This window comes from Coturnix japonica, chromosome 4, assembly GCF_001577835.2.
Source record: "Coturnix japonica isolate 7356 chromosome 4, Coturnix japonica 2.1, whole genome shotgun sequence".
Taxonomy (NCBI): Eukaryota; Metazoa; Chordata; class Aves; order Galliformes; family Phasianidae; genus Coturnix; species Coturnix japonica.
Genome location: NC_029519.1, coordinates 63,055,783 through 63,074,664, shown reverse-complemented (window position 1 = coordinate 63,074,664; position 18,882 = coordinate 63,055,783). Strand labels below are relative to the sequence as shown.

Genomic DNA, 18,882 nt, shown 5'->3' with positions numbered 1-18,882 from the left:
CCTCCAGGAACAAAAGCTCACAGTGCAAAGAGTTTAGCATCACACATTAGAAGCTCAGAATGTGTAACAGTTAAGTTCCACACAACGATGCAGGCTTAAAGAAATCACAAGCAAGTTTAAGAATCAATGTTTTATTATCTGCTTGGTAGTACAAAAGTTGTATATAAACTACTTTGTTAAAAATACATCTGATATGCAAATTTAAGAAAGGCTGACTAATATGGCAATGTCCATATCACTACAAAACTGCAAAGTGTAGTGTTAAAGGCAATAAAAACAGGCACCACTTCTAAATCTTCCTACTGAAGAAGCAATGTACAAATTCAGTTCTTGCACATACGAGGTCTTACAATACCTTATGTAAGTATGTATGCAGGCAAACAATGCTTTACATACCCAACACATTTCAATTGTATTCTACATAATTCAAATGGAATCAAAATAGGAAGTACTTTTAAATTAAGTAAAAAAATAGGATATTTTTGTTTAAGCTTCTTTTGAATTCTTTCAGCGTGTTACCTCGCAATACTTGCCCACCGTGTATTGAAACACAATACCAGAACATTAAAAGCTTTTTTTTTTTAAAGCTTTTGAGACAGTCTGTGCATCTTCTTTTTGAGAACTGTTTAAAACCGCTTGGCTTTGCCCAATACTCTTTTTTTCCAATAACATTTCATATTCGTAGCTCTACAATCTCTTGGAAATTGAAAGTTAACTACTATAACCGACACTAATTAAACTCTTCTAGAATAAATAGCTTTTTATTGAAATCAAGTTTGAAGAAGGAAAAAAAAGAATCAAGTATATGCCTATAAGGCGAGTGTCATAGTTTGTTAAATAGCAAAGAGATTTCATAAACCATACTTTATTAATGACAGCAAGGATGCTAAACACTCAAGTACCAGTCCTGGTCAGAGTTATTTGAGGTACTCAAGAATGAGCAGTTCTCTCTAAAAAATATCAATTTTAAAAGGCACAATAAACCATCATTTCTTTTCAGGAACTTGGTTGGGTTTGTTTGTTGGTTTGTTTGTTTGTTCCTCCCCCCTACCAAATATGGTGTCTGTGAGAAACATTCAGACCAAGCAAGCAGTAAACCCACCCAAGGGCAGGGGGGGCAGGGGGAGGCAGAACTAGAGAACTTAAGACCCCCTCCAACCCAAGCTGTTCTCTATTTGGGTTTATCGACATCTAATTGATAGAAGACAAAGGAAAGCAGTCACAACACATACTTCCCAGCAACCATCAAATAAACTCAAAGTTCTCTGACACGAGAACATGTGGGAGTAGCTAATATGGTTAAAAAAATGAACACTTATTTTTAATATCTGTACACATTGATTGTTAACATCACATAAGTTGATGAAGATTCTCAGATTTGAAAGAGAAACACAGTTCAGAACTCTTGGACAAAAAGGACTGAAAGCAATTTAAAACAAATCAATTTCAAAAGAAGCACTGATCTTCAGAGTTCATAAATTAGATTAAATTAATGTATAGTTCTCAGAACATGCATAATCTCTACTACGCTGTCTTACCCTACAGCTTATATTCTTAGGCACTTGGAGAAAATGTTATTTTTCAGTTTCTTTCACATAGCAAAATTTGCTGAAGTATTGCAAAGGTCCCTTTTCCCTGCCTCACCAAAATAAAATGATGCTATTGCAAAGGTCATAATAAGTAGACATAAAAATAACATCGCAAAACCGTCTCTGGTAGTTTTAAGCAGTAGATCACACTCGAAATATTAAGGCAGTGAAACAATGGCTTTCGATGCCAGTGAGAACTGCTACCCTCTGAAGCCACTCTGAAGTACTTCAGTACATACTCCATTAATTTTTAATGACAAATATTCCATATCTTTTATCTAGCGGTTCAAATATGTTGCCTTAGCTTAATAAGGAACCTGTGGGTAAAAACAAAAGAGAAAGGCAAAGCTGTTAGGCCATCTGCAAATACGACTAAGTAGTTACAAGAAAACTGGAGAACAAATGGTCTTAAAGTGACTTTTCCAAAGCTCAATCAAGTGCATAGAAGACACTCTTTAGCCTAATGATAAATAGTTATTAAGGTAATGGGAATAAGGACAACAGTATCCTTTAACATTTGTGTCTAGCTAAGCCACTCTGTACTGTGAAAGCACCAGAAGGCTTACATACTTCTGCATGTCTGCACACATGCAGATCTGACTGGAAACGTTTATTTCCTTGTGTGTTTTGCTTGGCTACTAGAATTTAGATTAAAAGAGTATTTTCACCTTCTGCAGCCTGATTTTCATCTTCAGAGAGTACTTGTGAGCCCCGGAAGGGAAGAACAGAGAGAAAAAATCCAGATGGACCGGAGGGATGAACACAGTTTATCCACAGAGCAATCAGACTACATGTAATAATGAACTCATTAAAAGAAAATACTTGTCTAAGTATGAAGAAAAAAATTTTCTGGTAAGGTTTTATACCTTCCCTGTCCAAAACCTTAAACATGTCTTTTCTTTTGTAGATGCTCAATTTTTGGTACGAGGTCCACACTGAGAAACAGTACGTATGTGTAAATCATAGTATTTTGTGACCAATAAAAATCAGTAAGTATTTAACCTTGCACGGATGCCATCACAAAACTTGTAAAATGCTACAGTGCCATAAACACATTTCCTTAAATAAGAACGCATTTCTTGGGAGTTCTCTGTTTTCTCCAAAGTGCTACTTGACAAACTTCTTTTAGAAGTTCCACCTGCAAAACAAGAAAGTAATTTCACAGATAAGTCCAGGAAAAAAATTAGTTACAGAACGGGCTCATCAATTAAAAACAGATGTTCTGAAGTAGAAAAAAATAAATAAAGCTTGAATTACTTAGTGTGGTGGTTTTGCGTTACAAGCTTTAGAATAAGAAATGAGAAGAGCTAAAAATTCAGCCGGTAATCACAAAAAGGATGGACAAAACCACCATCAAACCAATAAATCACATCAGCGTAAAGTGCACAAAAGGTAGAAAGGAATACCAGAAATAACAAACATCACAAAGCCGCAGCACAGCAGTAACATAAGGTCTTGTTTTCTTAGTAGCTTGCCAAGGAACTCCAACAGCTTAACTCGAATAACTTGACTTCAAGTATCTGTTCCATATTTACTCCTTTTTCATGTGCCACTAAAAACATTTTAAGTAAACTGAAATGATGAAATGGAATCTGCTCAAGACCATGGACCTCAGAGATAGACAGAAGACATTATAAGTATAAAAGATGCAGGCAGCAAGGTGGAAGGATAAGCTGAAACACTGAAGAACTCATTTCAAGAAAATACTAAGAACATGTCAGCTTAGGGGAAGCAAGAACTCAAGAGTAGCAATGAACATAAGCACCTAGCAGCATGAAAGTATTGCTCAACTCAGAGATTTCATCCTACACAGAACGCTGTTAGAACTGTTTAAAGCACCAAGGACTAATCTAGTGCATCCAAAAAGCTGGAACAAACCTTCTTCCAGCAGCACTTACATGCACATTTGTGCCTCCCTTCTTCTTCTACATCTGAAGATCTGAGTTGTGTCCTCTAAAACAATGTGCTTTTTAATCATACGTTTATTAGCTACAGGAACGGAAGTCCTAAACATTGCTTGTCCATTCAATGTCAATAAATTAATACTATAATATATATTAATACTATATATACTATAATACTATATTATATATTATATGCTATAATACTTTATTAGAAGCCTGAAACAAGAAATTGAAAGAAAAGTCTAACTAGCATCTGCTTACTTGAGAACAGGCTATCATGGCAGTGGACAAAAACTCATCTAGAGAACAGAAATATTAAGCTTTCAGACCAAAGCTGAGGTTTTTTGGTTATGTTTTGCTTTTTCCCCCCCTCACAGTACAGAGCAAACAGACCTGGATAGTTTCCCAAGTTTAAAAAATAGATTTGTTGGACTGCAGAGGCCATTACAAGTGTCATTTCTGAGTCATTCCTCTGCCATCAGAATATTTGTTTTCATAAAGGGCAGCATCTTAATTCTTAAGAGATGTTCTACAATAAAAATATGCCATAGATGGACGCTTTTTTTTTTTAATAACTATACTATTCTCTCTCTAAAGAACAGCTTATTTTTAGATTAAAGTAGTAATAGTTCAAACTTGGGGAACAGCTTTCATTAATTTGGGATAGGATAAATTACAAAACAAGTACAAAGTTTTTCTAGATTATGAAAACTTCAAATCACAAACACACTGGAATGAACTATTTTCACATTTGCCCTTTTCCTGCTATTTTTCCATGTCAAAAGACATATTCTCTTCTCATAAGTCAAAGAATGCATTAGTAACAGTTTGAACTCCCATTGGAAATACTAGAAAGACCACAGAACTCCATCCAGCTGGACATGAAAATACTGATACAGTCAGCAAGAGAAGAGGTTATAAATTGTAAAGCCTCAATAGAATCCCCATCCTCTTGGATTAACAGCCTACCACAGGTCACTGTGATATGAGCATTTTTATGCATCTCCATTCTTATTAGCCAAAGCCTCCCTGATCTATCAGAGAAATACCTAATAAGCAGCCAGCTGACACGCAGGATCAGAGAAGAAGCACTGCAATTATTCCAGTGAATAGCAGTCAACAGTATTTGTTTCTTTTGGGAAACCAGCACATTGCCACTAAGAACTGAATTGTTCATTTACTGTGAAAAATTATGTGCAGATCTTGGACATGCCTTCATGGAGTAGCTTTTATTCCTACAGCTGCCCAAATTTTAAGGTCTAAATAAAAAAATTAGATAAAAAAAACTCAGAATATATTTCAGGCTTTACCAATTTATCATTAACTGAATGATCAAATACAATTTTTTGCAAAATTCTTTTTTTTTTTTTTTACAGAAACTTTCAAAACTGCCTGATAAGTTTTCACACAGAACAGACACATTCACCACTTTTTTTTCTCCTTACTGGTTGCCCCAGTCTGTTTCACTTTCACTAGTTCCTAGTGCCATACCTGCAGTTCACTCTGAGCTTCTCCTTTCTTGCATCCCCTCTTTCACAGGTGTGGCAGGTGCTTCTTTTGCTTCCTGTTTCACAGGCGTGGCAGGCATGTCACCATTGAGGCCCTCCACCCCAGTAACAGACATCAAGCTTTTCCGTTCTTTGGAATTAGATTTGTGCTCCACTTTCGTGACTCTAAACCTGAGGTGACCAGAAGTGAGATTCAGTTGCATGTCCCCAGACATTACCAAGATCATTGTGTAGCCAACATGGATACACATGCACTTTTAGACAAGAGAATCCCAAGACCATGAAGTAGGAGCACACACCCACACAGACTCATGTTCACTTCAGAGCAATCTTCCTTTTTATTACCTGTGCAGACCTTAAACGTTCGCTGATGCTGAATCACACTTTCTCAGGGACTTGGTTTTCAAAACAACCCACAGATTCTATTGTACCAGACCTGTAATTTTTCTAAGACAGCTACTGTGTAAGATGGGAATTAAAAATAACTGGAAACGTAATGAAGTTATTTCTGTACCTCAAGCTGAATCCAGAATTAACAAATTAAGAAAAAAGGGAATTTATTCATATGCAATCCATATTACATTTAGGCTGTGTCAGCTGAACTATAGCTTTGAGTTTACAGCCACAGTGGATGCCTACTCACTCACAGGGTTCTAGAAAGTCCTGTTCACTTCATCTAGAAATAAATTTAGCTTACTAATAGTGGGATTTAAAAATAATAATATTAAAAAAAGAAAAAATCAATCACTAGTTCTAGAAATAGAGTAAAATTAACGGGTAGCTGATCCCATGTGAGCCACTATAGAGTCTCTAAGAAATGAATAAAATGAGGTGACATTAAATCTTACCTTCCCACAGAAAGTACTGTAACCTCCCCAAGGCGACTTCTCCTGTGCTCCTTGGATTTGTGAGCTGGTTTTATATGATGCCATCGTTTGTGGCTACAGCGAGAACAAACATCCTTCTCTATTACTCCTCCAACAGTATGTAAGTGATGGCCTTTGCAGTTGTGTTTAAGTGGAGCAGCGCCAGGTGACAAAGGAGACCCTGGACTTGTTGGACTTCCAGGACTGTTAGGAGACATGGGGCTAGAGGAAGTATAAAGGAAATGCAGAGTATACTGTTAAATCCTGTTTCTTAAAAGGAAAATAAACAGTAAAGCCTTCAGTTGCATCTAATGAATAACTACTTTTCAGAAGGATGGTTTATTTGTGAGAATACGTGAATTAATGCTCCCTCTAATACCACATTTTCACAGTTCAAAAATCACTTCTATGAATGAATGGACCTGCAATCATGTAGTTAATGTAACTGACAGAAAGTACAAGGAAATGGGGGGGAAAAAAATCAGGTTAAAATTGAGAAAAATAGTTAAAGTGGACTTGTTCCATTATTTTTAAGAAATCAACGACATTGTGTTGAGGCAAAACTAAATGTCTGTCATGAAACAGGATTAACATATAATTCAGCCTGAGCTTCAGAAAGCTGCTTTTTAAAGGACCCTTAAAAAAAAAAAAAAAGAAAAAGCATATTGAGAGTAACCCATGAAATTAACCTTCATTTCTTCTAAAACAGGAAAACAGGCAGGACAGACAAAAAGCAAAGACTTTTTTGGACTTCAGTGTTACTCCACTGTCAAGCAACATATTCTCATAAAGCAAGACAGAGCTCAGTGCATTACAGGTAAAGTGACTACAACTTAAGGCAGAACACTCCTGAAAAAGGACATACCAGAAAGTTTTTAATCAGATTACTGTAAAACTGAAAGGACACTTTCAATGAAGTCATTCTGGTACAGATCATATTCTGTGTTTTAAATAGTTCTTTAAGTAATGGAAGAGAAGACTATCTAAAGTAACCTAAAATTTTAGGTTACCTATAGTGTCTGTAGAGGACAAGCCAAGAAATGAGGATGGCAGGAAGAAATGTTTAGAATAGACCCTGAAAATCAAGCAGAAAATAAAATGTACAAAGCTCAATCACTTTCCAGTGCACAGCCAAGTGAGAAACACACACACACAGAAATCTTATGAAAAATACTGGATGTATCACAATAGAGACAACATAAATTTCAGCACTTTAGCAGAAGTAAATATTAAAAATACAGAGGCAGCCACACATTACTCAGAAGGTAAAAAACACAAGCTGAACATGAATCATTAGGATGTAGGTACTTTAAAATATATATTTTTTTTCACCTAATAAAGTTGCATTATTAAGCTTTAATCATGCCTTAGTAAGAATGTTTTGTCCAGTTTTAGGAAGGTTATTTCTAGAAAAAAAATCTAACAAACCAGAAAAACTCCAAAGGAGAACAAAGAAACAAAATTTGTTATGGAAAGTCTGGAGCTATTTAGATGTTTATTTTCAGAACAAATATATTGTCAGGAGGCGTTTAGTTGTCTTCAAACAAATAACAGAAAGTTAAAAAGGAAATAAAATCCATTTAACGTGTTTGAAGTAAAGACAAGAAGTAATGGCTTTAAATAGCAGAAGTGCAGATTTAACTTCACCGTGTTTATTTCTGTCACTGGGATGTGTTTCACAGTGCACTGATCATACAAACGAGTGCAGGGGATTTGCACTCAAGCTACTAAAGCTTTAGAAGCATCTGTCAGAAGTAATGCAAGAACAATCCACCATATCTTTTGGTAGTCTCAAAAGACCATAGTCCCTTCCCATTTTTATATATTAATTCACTGAAACAGCAGTCAAACTCTCAAAGTGCACATAACGACACAAGATGTCTGAGTTAAAATCCTACCAAATACTTCTGATGTACCAGGAAAAAAATAGCTCCAAAATAATCTCTATGTTCAAGAGTTCATTTTGTTAAACTTGAAATGAGTTTCTTCGATAACCAAACCTCTCATCATTAAAATAGGAGATAAATGGTTGCATGTTAAATTATATGTTCCACTAAATCTATACGCTCCTACTTCACTACTTCAATATCCATTTCCTCTTCCTTGAACAGCAACATAAGGAGAGTGTGGTAATATAGATACAGTTTAAAGGTACTCAGATACAGGTATAAGCATGTTTAATTAAATGGTATGTTTGCCATTCAAGGAGCAAACAACTTTCCCTATGTGAAGTTTCAAACAGGTGTACAGGGGAAGAAAGCCCAAGAGGGAGGCCAGACAATGTATGTTACCAAAATTACAATACAAAAAGAGTGAAACAGAAGAAGACATTGAAAGAGACACTGTTGCAAGTTAGCAACCATACAAATGAAACAAGCACTGCCTTTGGTCTTTCAGAACACCAAGTTTGGATTAAACCAACTTATAAGTAATTGCATCCTAAAGTAAACAAGCTATTTGAAGCCTCTGTAAATCTTTAGCTCAAGAAAGCAATAAATCATTTTGACAGGCCCAGAACATATAACCAGAAGAGCAAGATATTATCATGAGGCTTACGCTAAAATGTAGCGAACTCAAAGGCACAACAAAGAAATCAAGCTATTATCCTCTTGGCTGACAACTCAAGGAAGTGATGTAGTCTTCAAAGTGCACAGGAAATAAAACCCTTTGAAAGGGTACATTTTTAGTTGCCTCAGGAAACACACATTAAAAAGTTGAGCAATTACCTTTCAGGTTCAAAGACACTGCTATCTGCTACCATGGCCTTTAACACATCAGCATTTGCTGTAATGAGAATAAACAGAATTCTTCAAAAATGCACAGCTCTAACTTTAGAAAAACAAACAACAAATCTAAAGGTTTGCTTAGAACTACAACTTCCTACTAGAAGAAAGATGGCTGCATTACCTGTATCAGTAAAAAGGCACAAGAGAGAATCATGCAAAAATGTTTATATAATTCTATGGGATTTTCTTAACATAAGCTACTAACATTACTGCTCATACTGCACAACAAGCTTTCCCCCAGTACAAGCAATATAGCAGCCACCTGCACAGTACTCCTACACCACATCACTGAAACATTTAAAAATATTCATTTGGTCACAGGACTATCATCACCTCAGAGTCATTTAAGAGAAAAAGCACCAAAAAGAACAAAACCCAGCCATGATGAAAGACACATTAGCACTAAGCCCTAGCAGTCATTACAGGAAAAGAAGAAACCAGCAATGAAAGGAAACCCCTCCTGAGTTTTAGGCTTCATTCAGAAGTAATCAAAAAATGACTCCACTTTGCTTGGAATTATGGCCTCCTGGAGGCAGTCTCAAAGAATACAGGTACAAAAAGGCTATTCAACAAAAACATACAGACATGCCATACTTCTGAATACGTACAAATATACACATACTCATCAGACACCACCACAAAGGCTCATAACTTCAATTTCACCATACTATACCTTCGTTTTTCATAATGTAGTTAATAATTTGTCCTACAGTGTCACTATTCTCATGCGCAGTTTCATTCAGTTCTGTGCAATGAAATAAATATTTTGTCAATATTTTGGCCTTTCACAACAAACAAACAAAAAAAAAAGAAATGTTATTTTAAAAAATAAACTACACTACATCACCCCACCTCCAATTAAAACAAAAAAAGAGAATGAAAGAAAAAAAGAAAAAAAAGAAAGAACATCTGAAGACAATACAGAAAGAAACTGGCATGATCTACTGTCACTTTGGAGAGAAAACTTAGATTACTTAGTAGACATTAGGGCTATCTTTAAAAAGAAAAATACTCATCTTCAGAGGATGGAGGCAAGTTTCACAGGTTAGGCCTCAAAATTGCCTCTAAGCAGTAAGTTCGCTCTTTACCCCACCTTTCATCTTCTTCACCCCAACGCCTACAGCTCTGGAAAGCAACTTAAACACCTGCCTCCCCAGAAGACCTGGAAGCTGCCCCCTCTCACTGCCATTCACCTTGCTGTTACTCCTCCCTCGAACCATCAGATTGAACAGATACACTGTTTGAGTACATGCCCTGGGCTTTGATTGCTTAAGAACACAATGACAGATCATAACTGCAGCACATGACTCCAGGTTACCACAGAGGCACTGTAATTTGCACTTATTATGAACATACTTAGGTGCTATCAATCTATGTAGAGAAAAGAAGAGGCCCGAAGTATTTACAAGGGACCCGACCTTTCTATTTACCCAGCAACATGCTGCATATAACATTCTTCTCTGTGGTGAAAAAGAGAGCAGGGGAAGATGGGAATAAGGAATCACAAAACAGGAGTACAAACAAAAAAAACAGAACAAAGGTATCTTTAAGGAAAAAAAAAATATATAAGCAGCACTCATTACATAAAAGAGAACATAGACAGTCCACCCAAAGGCTCGGTTTTATAAATGAGAAGGGAGATGAAAAAAGACAGTGCAACAAGAATAAAAACAAAGTTGCTGAACACAAACCTTAGACTTAAGGCTTTAAGCAGCAGCTTTTCACCACCCCCTGATGTTCAGTACTTGCTCTCAGCAGCAGACAGAATGCACAAAAGGGATCTGGTGACTTCAGTACACAGCCACAAATAAATATGCTGGATACTTTGATCCCTCCATGAGCTCTTAGTCTGTTTTAAAGGACTCATGTGGGAAGTTGGAAAATTGGTGAAGATTTGACTAACAAAGACTAAAAACCAACAGACACAATGGTAATAAAACTACTTCTCTTAATATTATATGATATCTAATCTAGACAGAAGAACGACAGAATTCTCACAAAAAGTCAGCTCCATATTGGCTGCAATGCTTAGAAATAAGTAGAAATAGTTTTTTAGACATGTTGATTACCTATTTTTTCATCAGGCTTTTCCTCTTCCTCTACCTCTTCAGCCTCTGTTGTACAACGATACCCTTTTTTCTTAAGGATGTGACAGATGAGGATCCCCAAGAGACCCATGATGAAGAACACAGGCACCAATACAAAGGCAACATACTCTAGGTGCTCAGGCTTGTTATTATTGCCAGTTGTCACAGTAGTTGTCGGTAAATCATGGCTTGCCAAGGCCTGTACATCACCTACATAATGGAACAAACAGAGTTTATGCCTGTAATGGTCAGTATCTTCTCTCCATAAAATGATTACAAATATTCAGTCGTACAAAGAACACCCACATGATATTTCTTCAGTATGAGGGGGTAGAACAAATGGTATTCTAGCCAATCTCAGCATGAGGTGAGGGCGAGAAAAGCTAAATACCACAAATGCTCCTTCTCACCAGTGAGGGGAACTCTATACTATTCCTGAAGTCATAACTTCATGCAAAATAGATAAAAAGCATGGATTGTTTCCTAGTATGAAAGCACAGGATTTAGCACTGACAAAAGGATCAGACTTAAAAAAAAACCTTGAAATTTTCTTGGCAATGGGATTAGAAGAATACAACAGATTCCAACTAAGTTCAACCGCTCAGCTAAATCTAAATACGTGTTTGCATACTCAGAATTCCTTCAAAGTCTCCGAAGTTTATGTATACACACTATACATAATAAAGATTTAAATAACCTCCAAACATGCAAAAATATTCTACTTTTTTTTTTTTTTAAGAGTAGGAAAGAATGGTAACAAGATGAGTAGAGTAAAATTCTAATGTATTTTAGCATATTTTCTACCTACTTGTATTAAAACAGATATAGTCATCATAATGTTGCTGCTAAATGGGCTGAAGAATCGTCAGAAAATCAATTACATGATACTGAAGCTTTCACAACAGAAATACCCAAAGCCATCTGACTCCTCCCTTTGGAAAACACACTTAAGAGTCTCCAGGAATACCATTGTGGTTCTTCACAGCTTCTCCAGACCATTACTTCCAAATCACCTCTACCGTGCCAGCTGTATAAGTAATACAATTTTTAACAAGCATTAAGTATCCATCTGTGTCAATCCGCTACAAAACAGTGGGAATGCAGAAAGCAAGAGGAAACGCAAACAAACATCTGAATAGTTCTGGAGGCTGAATGAACTCTAATGTTAAAATTAAACCTCAGGATGTTTGCTTGGGACAGAGCCAGACGGCCTGGCTCGCATACAAACCCAAAAAAGAAAGCTATCCATTTTTTTTCAAGAAAGGCCATCAACACTACAGATAACTGTATGTAAAACTTCCTAGGGATGTAATCTTCAGTAGCTTTAACTTGTACTTGGGCAGGACAACTGAGCAACAGAGGAGCTGAACAAGTTAACACTTAAAAACTGCAATTGTTTTACATGACAGAGAAGTAAAAGCCAAGAAAGGATAAACAGAATCACAGAACTCACTGTTTGTTTGGCAAGAATTTTTAATTCACATTTTAATATATTGAAATGAAACAGGTTTGGTCTTGTTGGCTTTCAACATATCCAAAGTTCCCCACTTCATCAGCCAATTTACTTACCAGGAAGGAGAAAAGCCATTACAAATACTATTTTGATGGCTGCACTGTTTCAGAATCTAAGAAATCCAACTGAAATAGCATACATCACAACCTCAGGTGTATTAACAGATCAGAACACAAAGAGTGCTCATTTAAGGAAAAGTGGCAGGTGCTTTGCATTTTGATGCATACGGCTTGTTTTAAGAATGAACAGGAAATCCACAACACGCTACTTCCAAGACATCAACAGCAAATTACTACTCAAGATAACTAATGGGTCAGAGGACAGATTAGAAAGGCCACAAGATGAATCTGACTCTTCATGTTTTCTACATCTCTTTGTGAGAAAAGCAGCATCACCCTAAGAAATTTCCTCCTGACTTTCCTCCACAACCACAGCAGGTAACCCCTGCTTCAAACTTTGAGAGCAAGTGCTTCCAGCCCTCCAAGCTGTGGTTTCTCACAGCTTCTCCAGATGCAAAGCCTTTTCACAAGGCCCCTCCCTGCTCAGTTCTCTGCCACCCCACTGACTTAGCACCTGACAGGCCAAAACCCTGAAAACAGTTTAAAACTTTAAACAAGATACTGAGCTCACTGAAGAAAAACAAGGCCTAGAAAGCCTTTACTTTTTAAAGCAGTCACTTCAGTGAAGCAGCACTACCGGTGGTTTTACAGACTGCTATATCAAGGAAGTCAAGTAACTCATCTTTACGCGTTTCCTCTTCTCTTGTGTCAGTAGTGCTTGAGTACAGTTCTGAAATAAATCTGATCCTGTTCTGGCAGGAACCGCTTGCTTGGTTTCTTTCTTTCCTTTTTTGCTTATTTTCAAACCTACAATCTGCTCTTTGATTTCAATGAGCACTTCTGCTCACAGGCTGCTGCCTGATACACCAGTGAGAAAACCCTTTAGCTACAGTCTGCTGTCAAAGTATCTTCCTTAGCAGTAAAAAATTAAATCAGTATTTTTTGTGTAAATAGGTAATTCACACAGAACAGAAACTGCTCTTGGTGGCGTCATTAAATGACCAGAGATATAAAAATTCACAAGAAGCAAAACAAAAATTTTCCAAAAGGAACTGATTGCCTGGATCAAATACTTGCTGCTGTATTCAACTTACAAGCACTCAGCACTCATTACCAAACACCATCCATGTGTCAAGAGCTCTGCTTCAGAGACTTCAGCAGTTAGAATGTAATACAAGACAACGACTTGCCTGGGTACGAGCAATATATGTCATGTATTAGTCAGAGCTGCATCACTTATTTTATGATCCCTGTTCTTCTTCCCTTGAGGCATGTTATGCTTATTAACAGAATAGTAACAGTTACCCCATTCTCATGAAGTACTGTGTTGCCTCACAAAGATTTTACTGAAAATTCAGGCCTTCCTTGACTCAAGCCAAAGCTTATGAAAGCAGTTTGCTGCGGTCTTTCTCCTGTCCTGATGTTTTCATACACCTGTGCACACTACCAGTCTATGTATCAAAACTAACCGAAAATGCACTCCAAATACAGACATTTAGGAGCAGCACTTGGTATATTTAAAATGCTGCTTAAACGACAAATCACAGATCATACCCGTGATACTAATTCAGATCCCATGTAACCTTGTTTGCTTAAGTACACTTCAGTCATTAAACTTTTCTCTGCCCTTAATGAAGCCTTAACTAAAAAGTAAAATATAAAGTCAGTCTGCCTCAGTCAAGAACTTTCCTTTTATACTGGTTCTAATCCCCACTACTTAGACACAGCGTTCTTCTATCTTCCCATCTCAGCAATGGCTAAAGAATATATTACAAAACCCTTAAGAAATAGAATATATGAGGAAAAAAAGAGTTGGCTGAGAAGGAAAAAAAAAGAAAATCATCCTTTTTTTAATTACAATTTTTATATGGCTGAGCTTGATCTATTAACATTCAAGTTAAACACTGTCTTCTCTCCATGTTAGCAAGATAATGTTTAGTAAAAAAATAAAAAATACAATTTAAAAAAACCCTAAGACTAATATCTTGAAGGCTGTAGTAATAACAAGGCTGGAGTGGACCATATACACAAAGCAACTGCTCTGTAGCAAACCTCTTCCGCCCTAGTTTCACAGAAAGCAGAGATTGGAGCACGTCAGCAAGGTCATCCCACTTCATGCTGCTGTCCTGGAGCAGGATTAGCTGTTCCCAGACAACTATTTGCCACACAGAGCTAAAGATCCTGCAAAGGCAACAGCCCGTCCCCCTCATACACTGTTTTCTTTCTTTGAAGATGGAAGGTCAGAACAATTATTTCGTTGATATCTATTTGCCACATTAAAAGACTCATCTCATACCAAGCTTCAGAATTACTTGCTCCTTGGTTTTAGCAGCACGAGAAGATCTCACTTAGTATGATCATTACAACACCCCTGATGAAGTTCCAGTCAGCTCAAAGCTTTGCCTTTAGCAATGATCTAAAAAGGCAGTTCTCAAACTTTTCAAAGAGCAAAGCAAAATCCCCTGAAAGATTTAATACTGCTTAAAGAACAACTCAGATGGTTGAAAAGGAAATCTTTTCTGCAATAAAGATTATATCTGTTTAGTTGTTACAGAGGCAACATAAAAATCATCTTTAAAATAATGCATTGTCTTCATTTTTTCTAAATCTATTATACTAAAGTATAATACACATCTAATGGATTGTTTTAAGCACATTCCAGTTATTGTATTGTTTAATCTACGGCAAGAAGCCCATAAACAATTATGTAATCTCTCAGCCCTGCTGATAAAGAATCCTATTTTGTTATGCCAGATTTTGCCTATTAAGCCTATGCCATTTATTTCTGGTGGCTTGCCTTTTAAAGAGCTTTGTTTATATTTCACGAATTTGATTGTTCTAGTAATCAGTCTGCTATAAATAACTACATACATATTTACTATCTTATCCTTGGAGTTCAAAAAGTTGCATGATCATACTTCCTGCTTTCAGGCATGAAGATGACATACAGCTTTCTATCTAAATATACACAAACTACTGTTGGCCTTGATGTTAACTGAGTGGTTAGAGAAATCAAGTATGATCTCTGCACAACCCACACAACTGCAGTATAAGACAAATGAAGCATTCAGTTAAGACATAGGATTTGCTCAGACACCTCAGCTAAGCACATCTGTAAATGTCTCAGCAGCAGCCTTATCTTCAGCAGTTCTCTCCCTGTTCATACATGTGCTTATACATGGTAGAGTAGGAATCACACAAGTTTCAGAATAACTTAAACAAAAATGTGACTTGCTTGGGTGTTTCCTGCTAGTTTTTCTTTCCTTAATGCCTGGACCACTTCTCATTCAGTTCACAGGTGTAATGAAAGACATAAGCTGGCAATGCCACGAAGAGAAATGAGCAGGCAGTTCCCACTTCAGCTCACCTTTCAAGGGAACAGCAGCTGCAACCACAGCCAGTGTTTCATCTTCTCCTGACCCTGACAGAAGTTTGCTCACACTGCATCAAACTATGACACCTCCTACCTCCAGGAGAAGCCCAAACTGTGTCTCTATGTTTCACTCTGAGTAACAGTTACAAGAGCTTTAAATCACAGTTTACATCCCTGTCTTACTACTAAGGTGGAATCTATAACGGAGACCAGAGGAAACCATAGAAACAATGACAAGGAACAGGTTAAACAGGGTGCTTTCCAGAGGAAAGAGTAAGTGAAGGCAACCCGTTGCCTAACATCTGTTTCATCTATTGTTAAAGGGAATGGTACTTTGGGGAATAACCACGAACTGAATAACGGGAAAAAAAAGCTATCATTTAAGAGAAACATTCAACATGCTCAATTCTGCTTCTCTTCTAGCTCTCATGTAGTAAACAGAACCTACAAACAGAAGTGAAATAAGCAGGAAGTCTGACGAGATAGAGGAAGCCACGTGGTAAAAGAAGATGACGACTAGTAGCAGTGCTGCCAATTGCCCTAACGGTTGTTTAAGGTCAGCTGCTAGGAACAAACTTCTAAATGTTCAATAGGTTTGTCAGCAGCTGAGCCTCAAACAAGCACATGGAAGAATCAGCCACATGGCTCACAGGGTTCCTCTAGCCCAGCTGTAGCTCCAGCAGGGACACCAGAGCAGGTACCCAGGCCCATGGTCAGGTGGCTTCTGAAGATCTCCAAGGAGGAGATCCCACAGCCCCTGGGCAGCCTGTGCCAGTGCTGCCACCCAGCAATAGCTCTAAATACTTTTAACTAGCTTTACTTTCTTGTCACTAATAGTAAGATGTACATAGCCAGTCCCAGAGATAACCTGTCTTAAAACACCTACCTGCATCCTTACTACCCAACATCCCATTCAAACCCATAAACCCTCAAGTCTTTCATAGTACCTCAGATTGGAGCCTGATAGAGTCCTTACATCAGAAACTGAGGCTTTGGCTTACTGAAGTTATCACAAAACTTACAATGATACCCAAGGGTACATTCTGCAGTAGGTCTGGAAAGTGAGCCTTCTCCTCTAAACTCTGGGAGTCGGGTCTCTGCCATGATGAGTTCCCTCCCAATCGCATGCTACATCAACACAGTTTCAACAAGCTGCCCACAAAAAATGGCCATACACAGGCATCTCTGAAAGCTGGCAAGAGGGGCTCAGAGAGGAGATACCTCCTAAGCATAGACAGGTGCTATTAACAGCAAGCTATAGCTAAAAGCAGTAGAGTATAATGCATGTAAACCTCAGCAATTCAAAATCACTGTGGTTTATGCAATCCCAGATGAAGACTAAACTTAATCTTGTAAGTTGCCTTGTCTGTCTGGGCAATCACATCACGAAGGCACCTGGCATTATTAAGACTTCAAAGACAAAGACACAAATACCAACAGCAGCTCAGCCCCGTATAAAAAACTGCACTATGTAGAGCAATAAGAGAGACCAGATCCATCAAGAAGATGCTGCTGACAAGACCAAGAGAACAGATCAGAATCTCGTGTTTTGCTGCTAATCAGCATTACAATGCTTGCATTTCTGCTAGAACACCTATCACCAAATTTCAGCTTTCAAATAAAGTATGCATTCCGTGCAATTAACAAAGTACACTTAACCCATTAGTCTGTTTATGGGTTAAGTCAGTCTGAAAAATAAAAGATGCCTGTAGGACACACCAGATGTTTAAGGCTAATCCTTACCATTAGGAAATTTACAAGAGCCAGCAGCATCAAAGCAATGCCACCAAACACATGCATTCAGGCCTTGCAAAGCCCACTAGTGGTCACCACAGATCTGAACTCCGGGCTGGCTGTTCTTTCACTGAAACTGGCTGAATTGGAGAAGAAAAAGACTGATAATGCTGACGTATTTATCACTGTTCTACAGGCTGAGCTGTGCCTACTGATATTTACTTCTTTCTGCTCTCCTGAAGAGAAGGAATTAGTTAGATGACAAGGCTTCCACGCCTCTTGTTTTCAGAGCAGAGCAGCCGGCGGTGGACACCTCAAACCCTTTTGGACCAAGCTGACACATGCTAAGCACTAATTACAGATTGACAAAGGGCGTATTAGAAAGATTCATTCTGTGCCTAATTTCATGCTAGCAATCACAGCAGCGCTAACTGCTTCGCTCTCACACGAGCCATACGCCCTCAGCCATGCCCTGCTGCACAGCTGTAATGTGCTGCTGGTATGAGGCACCCACAGACACAGCAGCAGCCGAGCTGTGCCTACCAGTGAGTTTATGTTTGACAGTTCTCACTTCAGACAAGGCAGGCAGTGGGAGGCATTCAGCTTTCAGGTTACCAGCATTGCAGTGTCTGGGGTTATGTATAAATGCAGCAAATGTCACTGAGGAGTAACTTCCTCCGTCCGTCAGCTGCACTGGGAGCACTTAAGGGTTACAGCAAACCGAGTTTCCAAAACCCAAACACAAAGCCAAGTTTAACCTCACAGCGGACAGCCAAGCAGAAGCAGTTCCTCGAATCATTTATATTCTGTGAGTCATTCCCCCACTCGGGCTCAAAGTGAAGGTAACTACAGAACGGTTACAGGAACCTGTACTGCTCGCTGCATAGCTTTGTTTTTAACCCACCCCGCACCGAACAGCCGCACGGTACAGGAGCCGGCGCGACGCGCAACGGGCGGCACAGCGAGCTCCGAGCCGGGGTCTGGCGGAGCCCCCGCTGCCTCCCACGCTGCTCGGCCCCGGGCAGCGCAGGAGTCGAGCTGGGGCAGAGCGAGGAGGAGGCTGCCCCTCTATCCTACCCTCGCCTCGGCAGCCCGTCGCAGGCCCGGCCCGGCCCCTGCCCCGCCGGCTCCCGTGGCGAAGAGCGGACCGACCCCCGGGGAGAAGCGGCGCGGTCGGCGGAGGCGCCCCGGCTCGACGTTTCACCCACCGAGATCGGAGCGGTTCCCCAGCCATGCGGCCGTCGGGCCCAGCGACAGACCAACCGGCGGGATCCCGCTGGTCGCCGGCGGAGCCATCCCCGCCGCCTCCTCGCTGGCAGCCGCGCTGCCGCCGGCACAGCCCGGCCCAGCCCACCGGCGGCGGGACGCGCCCTGACCGTACGGAGACTGCGTGGAGGCGGCCCGGGGCGGTGCTGGGGAGGCGGCGCTCAGCCCCGCTTGGCGCTGTCGGCTTGATGTTAGAG

At 39.1% G+C, this 18,882-nt stretch overlaps 1 protein-coding gene across 1 annotated transcript; it reads right to left on the bottom strand.

The window, feature by feature from the left end:
* Nucleotides 1-113: 113 nt before the first annotated feature.
* RELL1 (RELT like 1) lies at nucleotides 114-18,792 on the bottom strand. Its single transcript, XM_015862507.1, has 7 exons — nucleotides 18,628-18,792; nucleotides 10,723-10,950; nucleotides 9,327-9,398; nucleotides 8,594-8,651; nucleotides 5,850-6,089; nucleotides 4,985-5,172; nucleotides 114-2,727 (listed from the first exon to the last, which is right to left on the bottom strand). Exons 1-6 carry the CDS (start codon nucleotides 18,713-18,715, stop codon nucleotides 4,992-4,994), a joined length of 867 nt encoding a protein of 288 aa, XP_015717993.1. The 5' UTR covers nucleotides 18,716-18,792; the 3' UTR covers nucleotides 114-2,727; nucleotides 4,985-4,991.
* Between the last annotated feature and the right edge of the window lie 90 nt (nucleotides 18,793-18,882).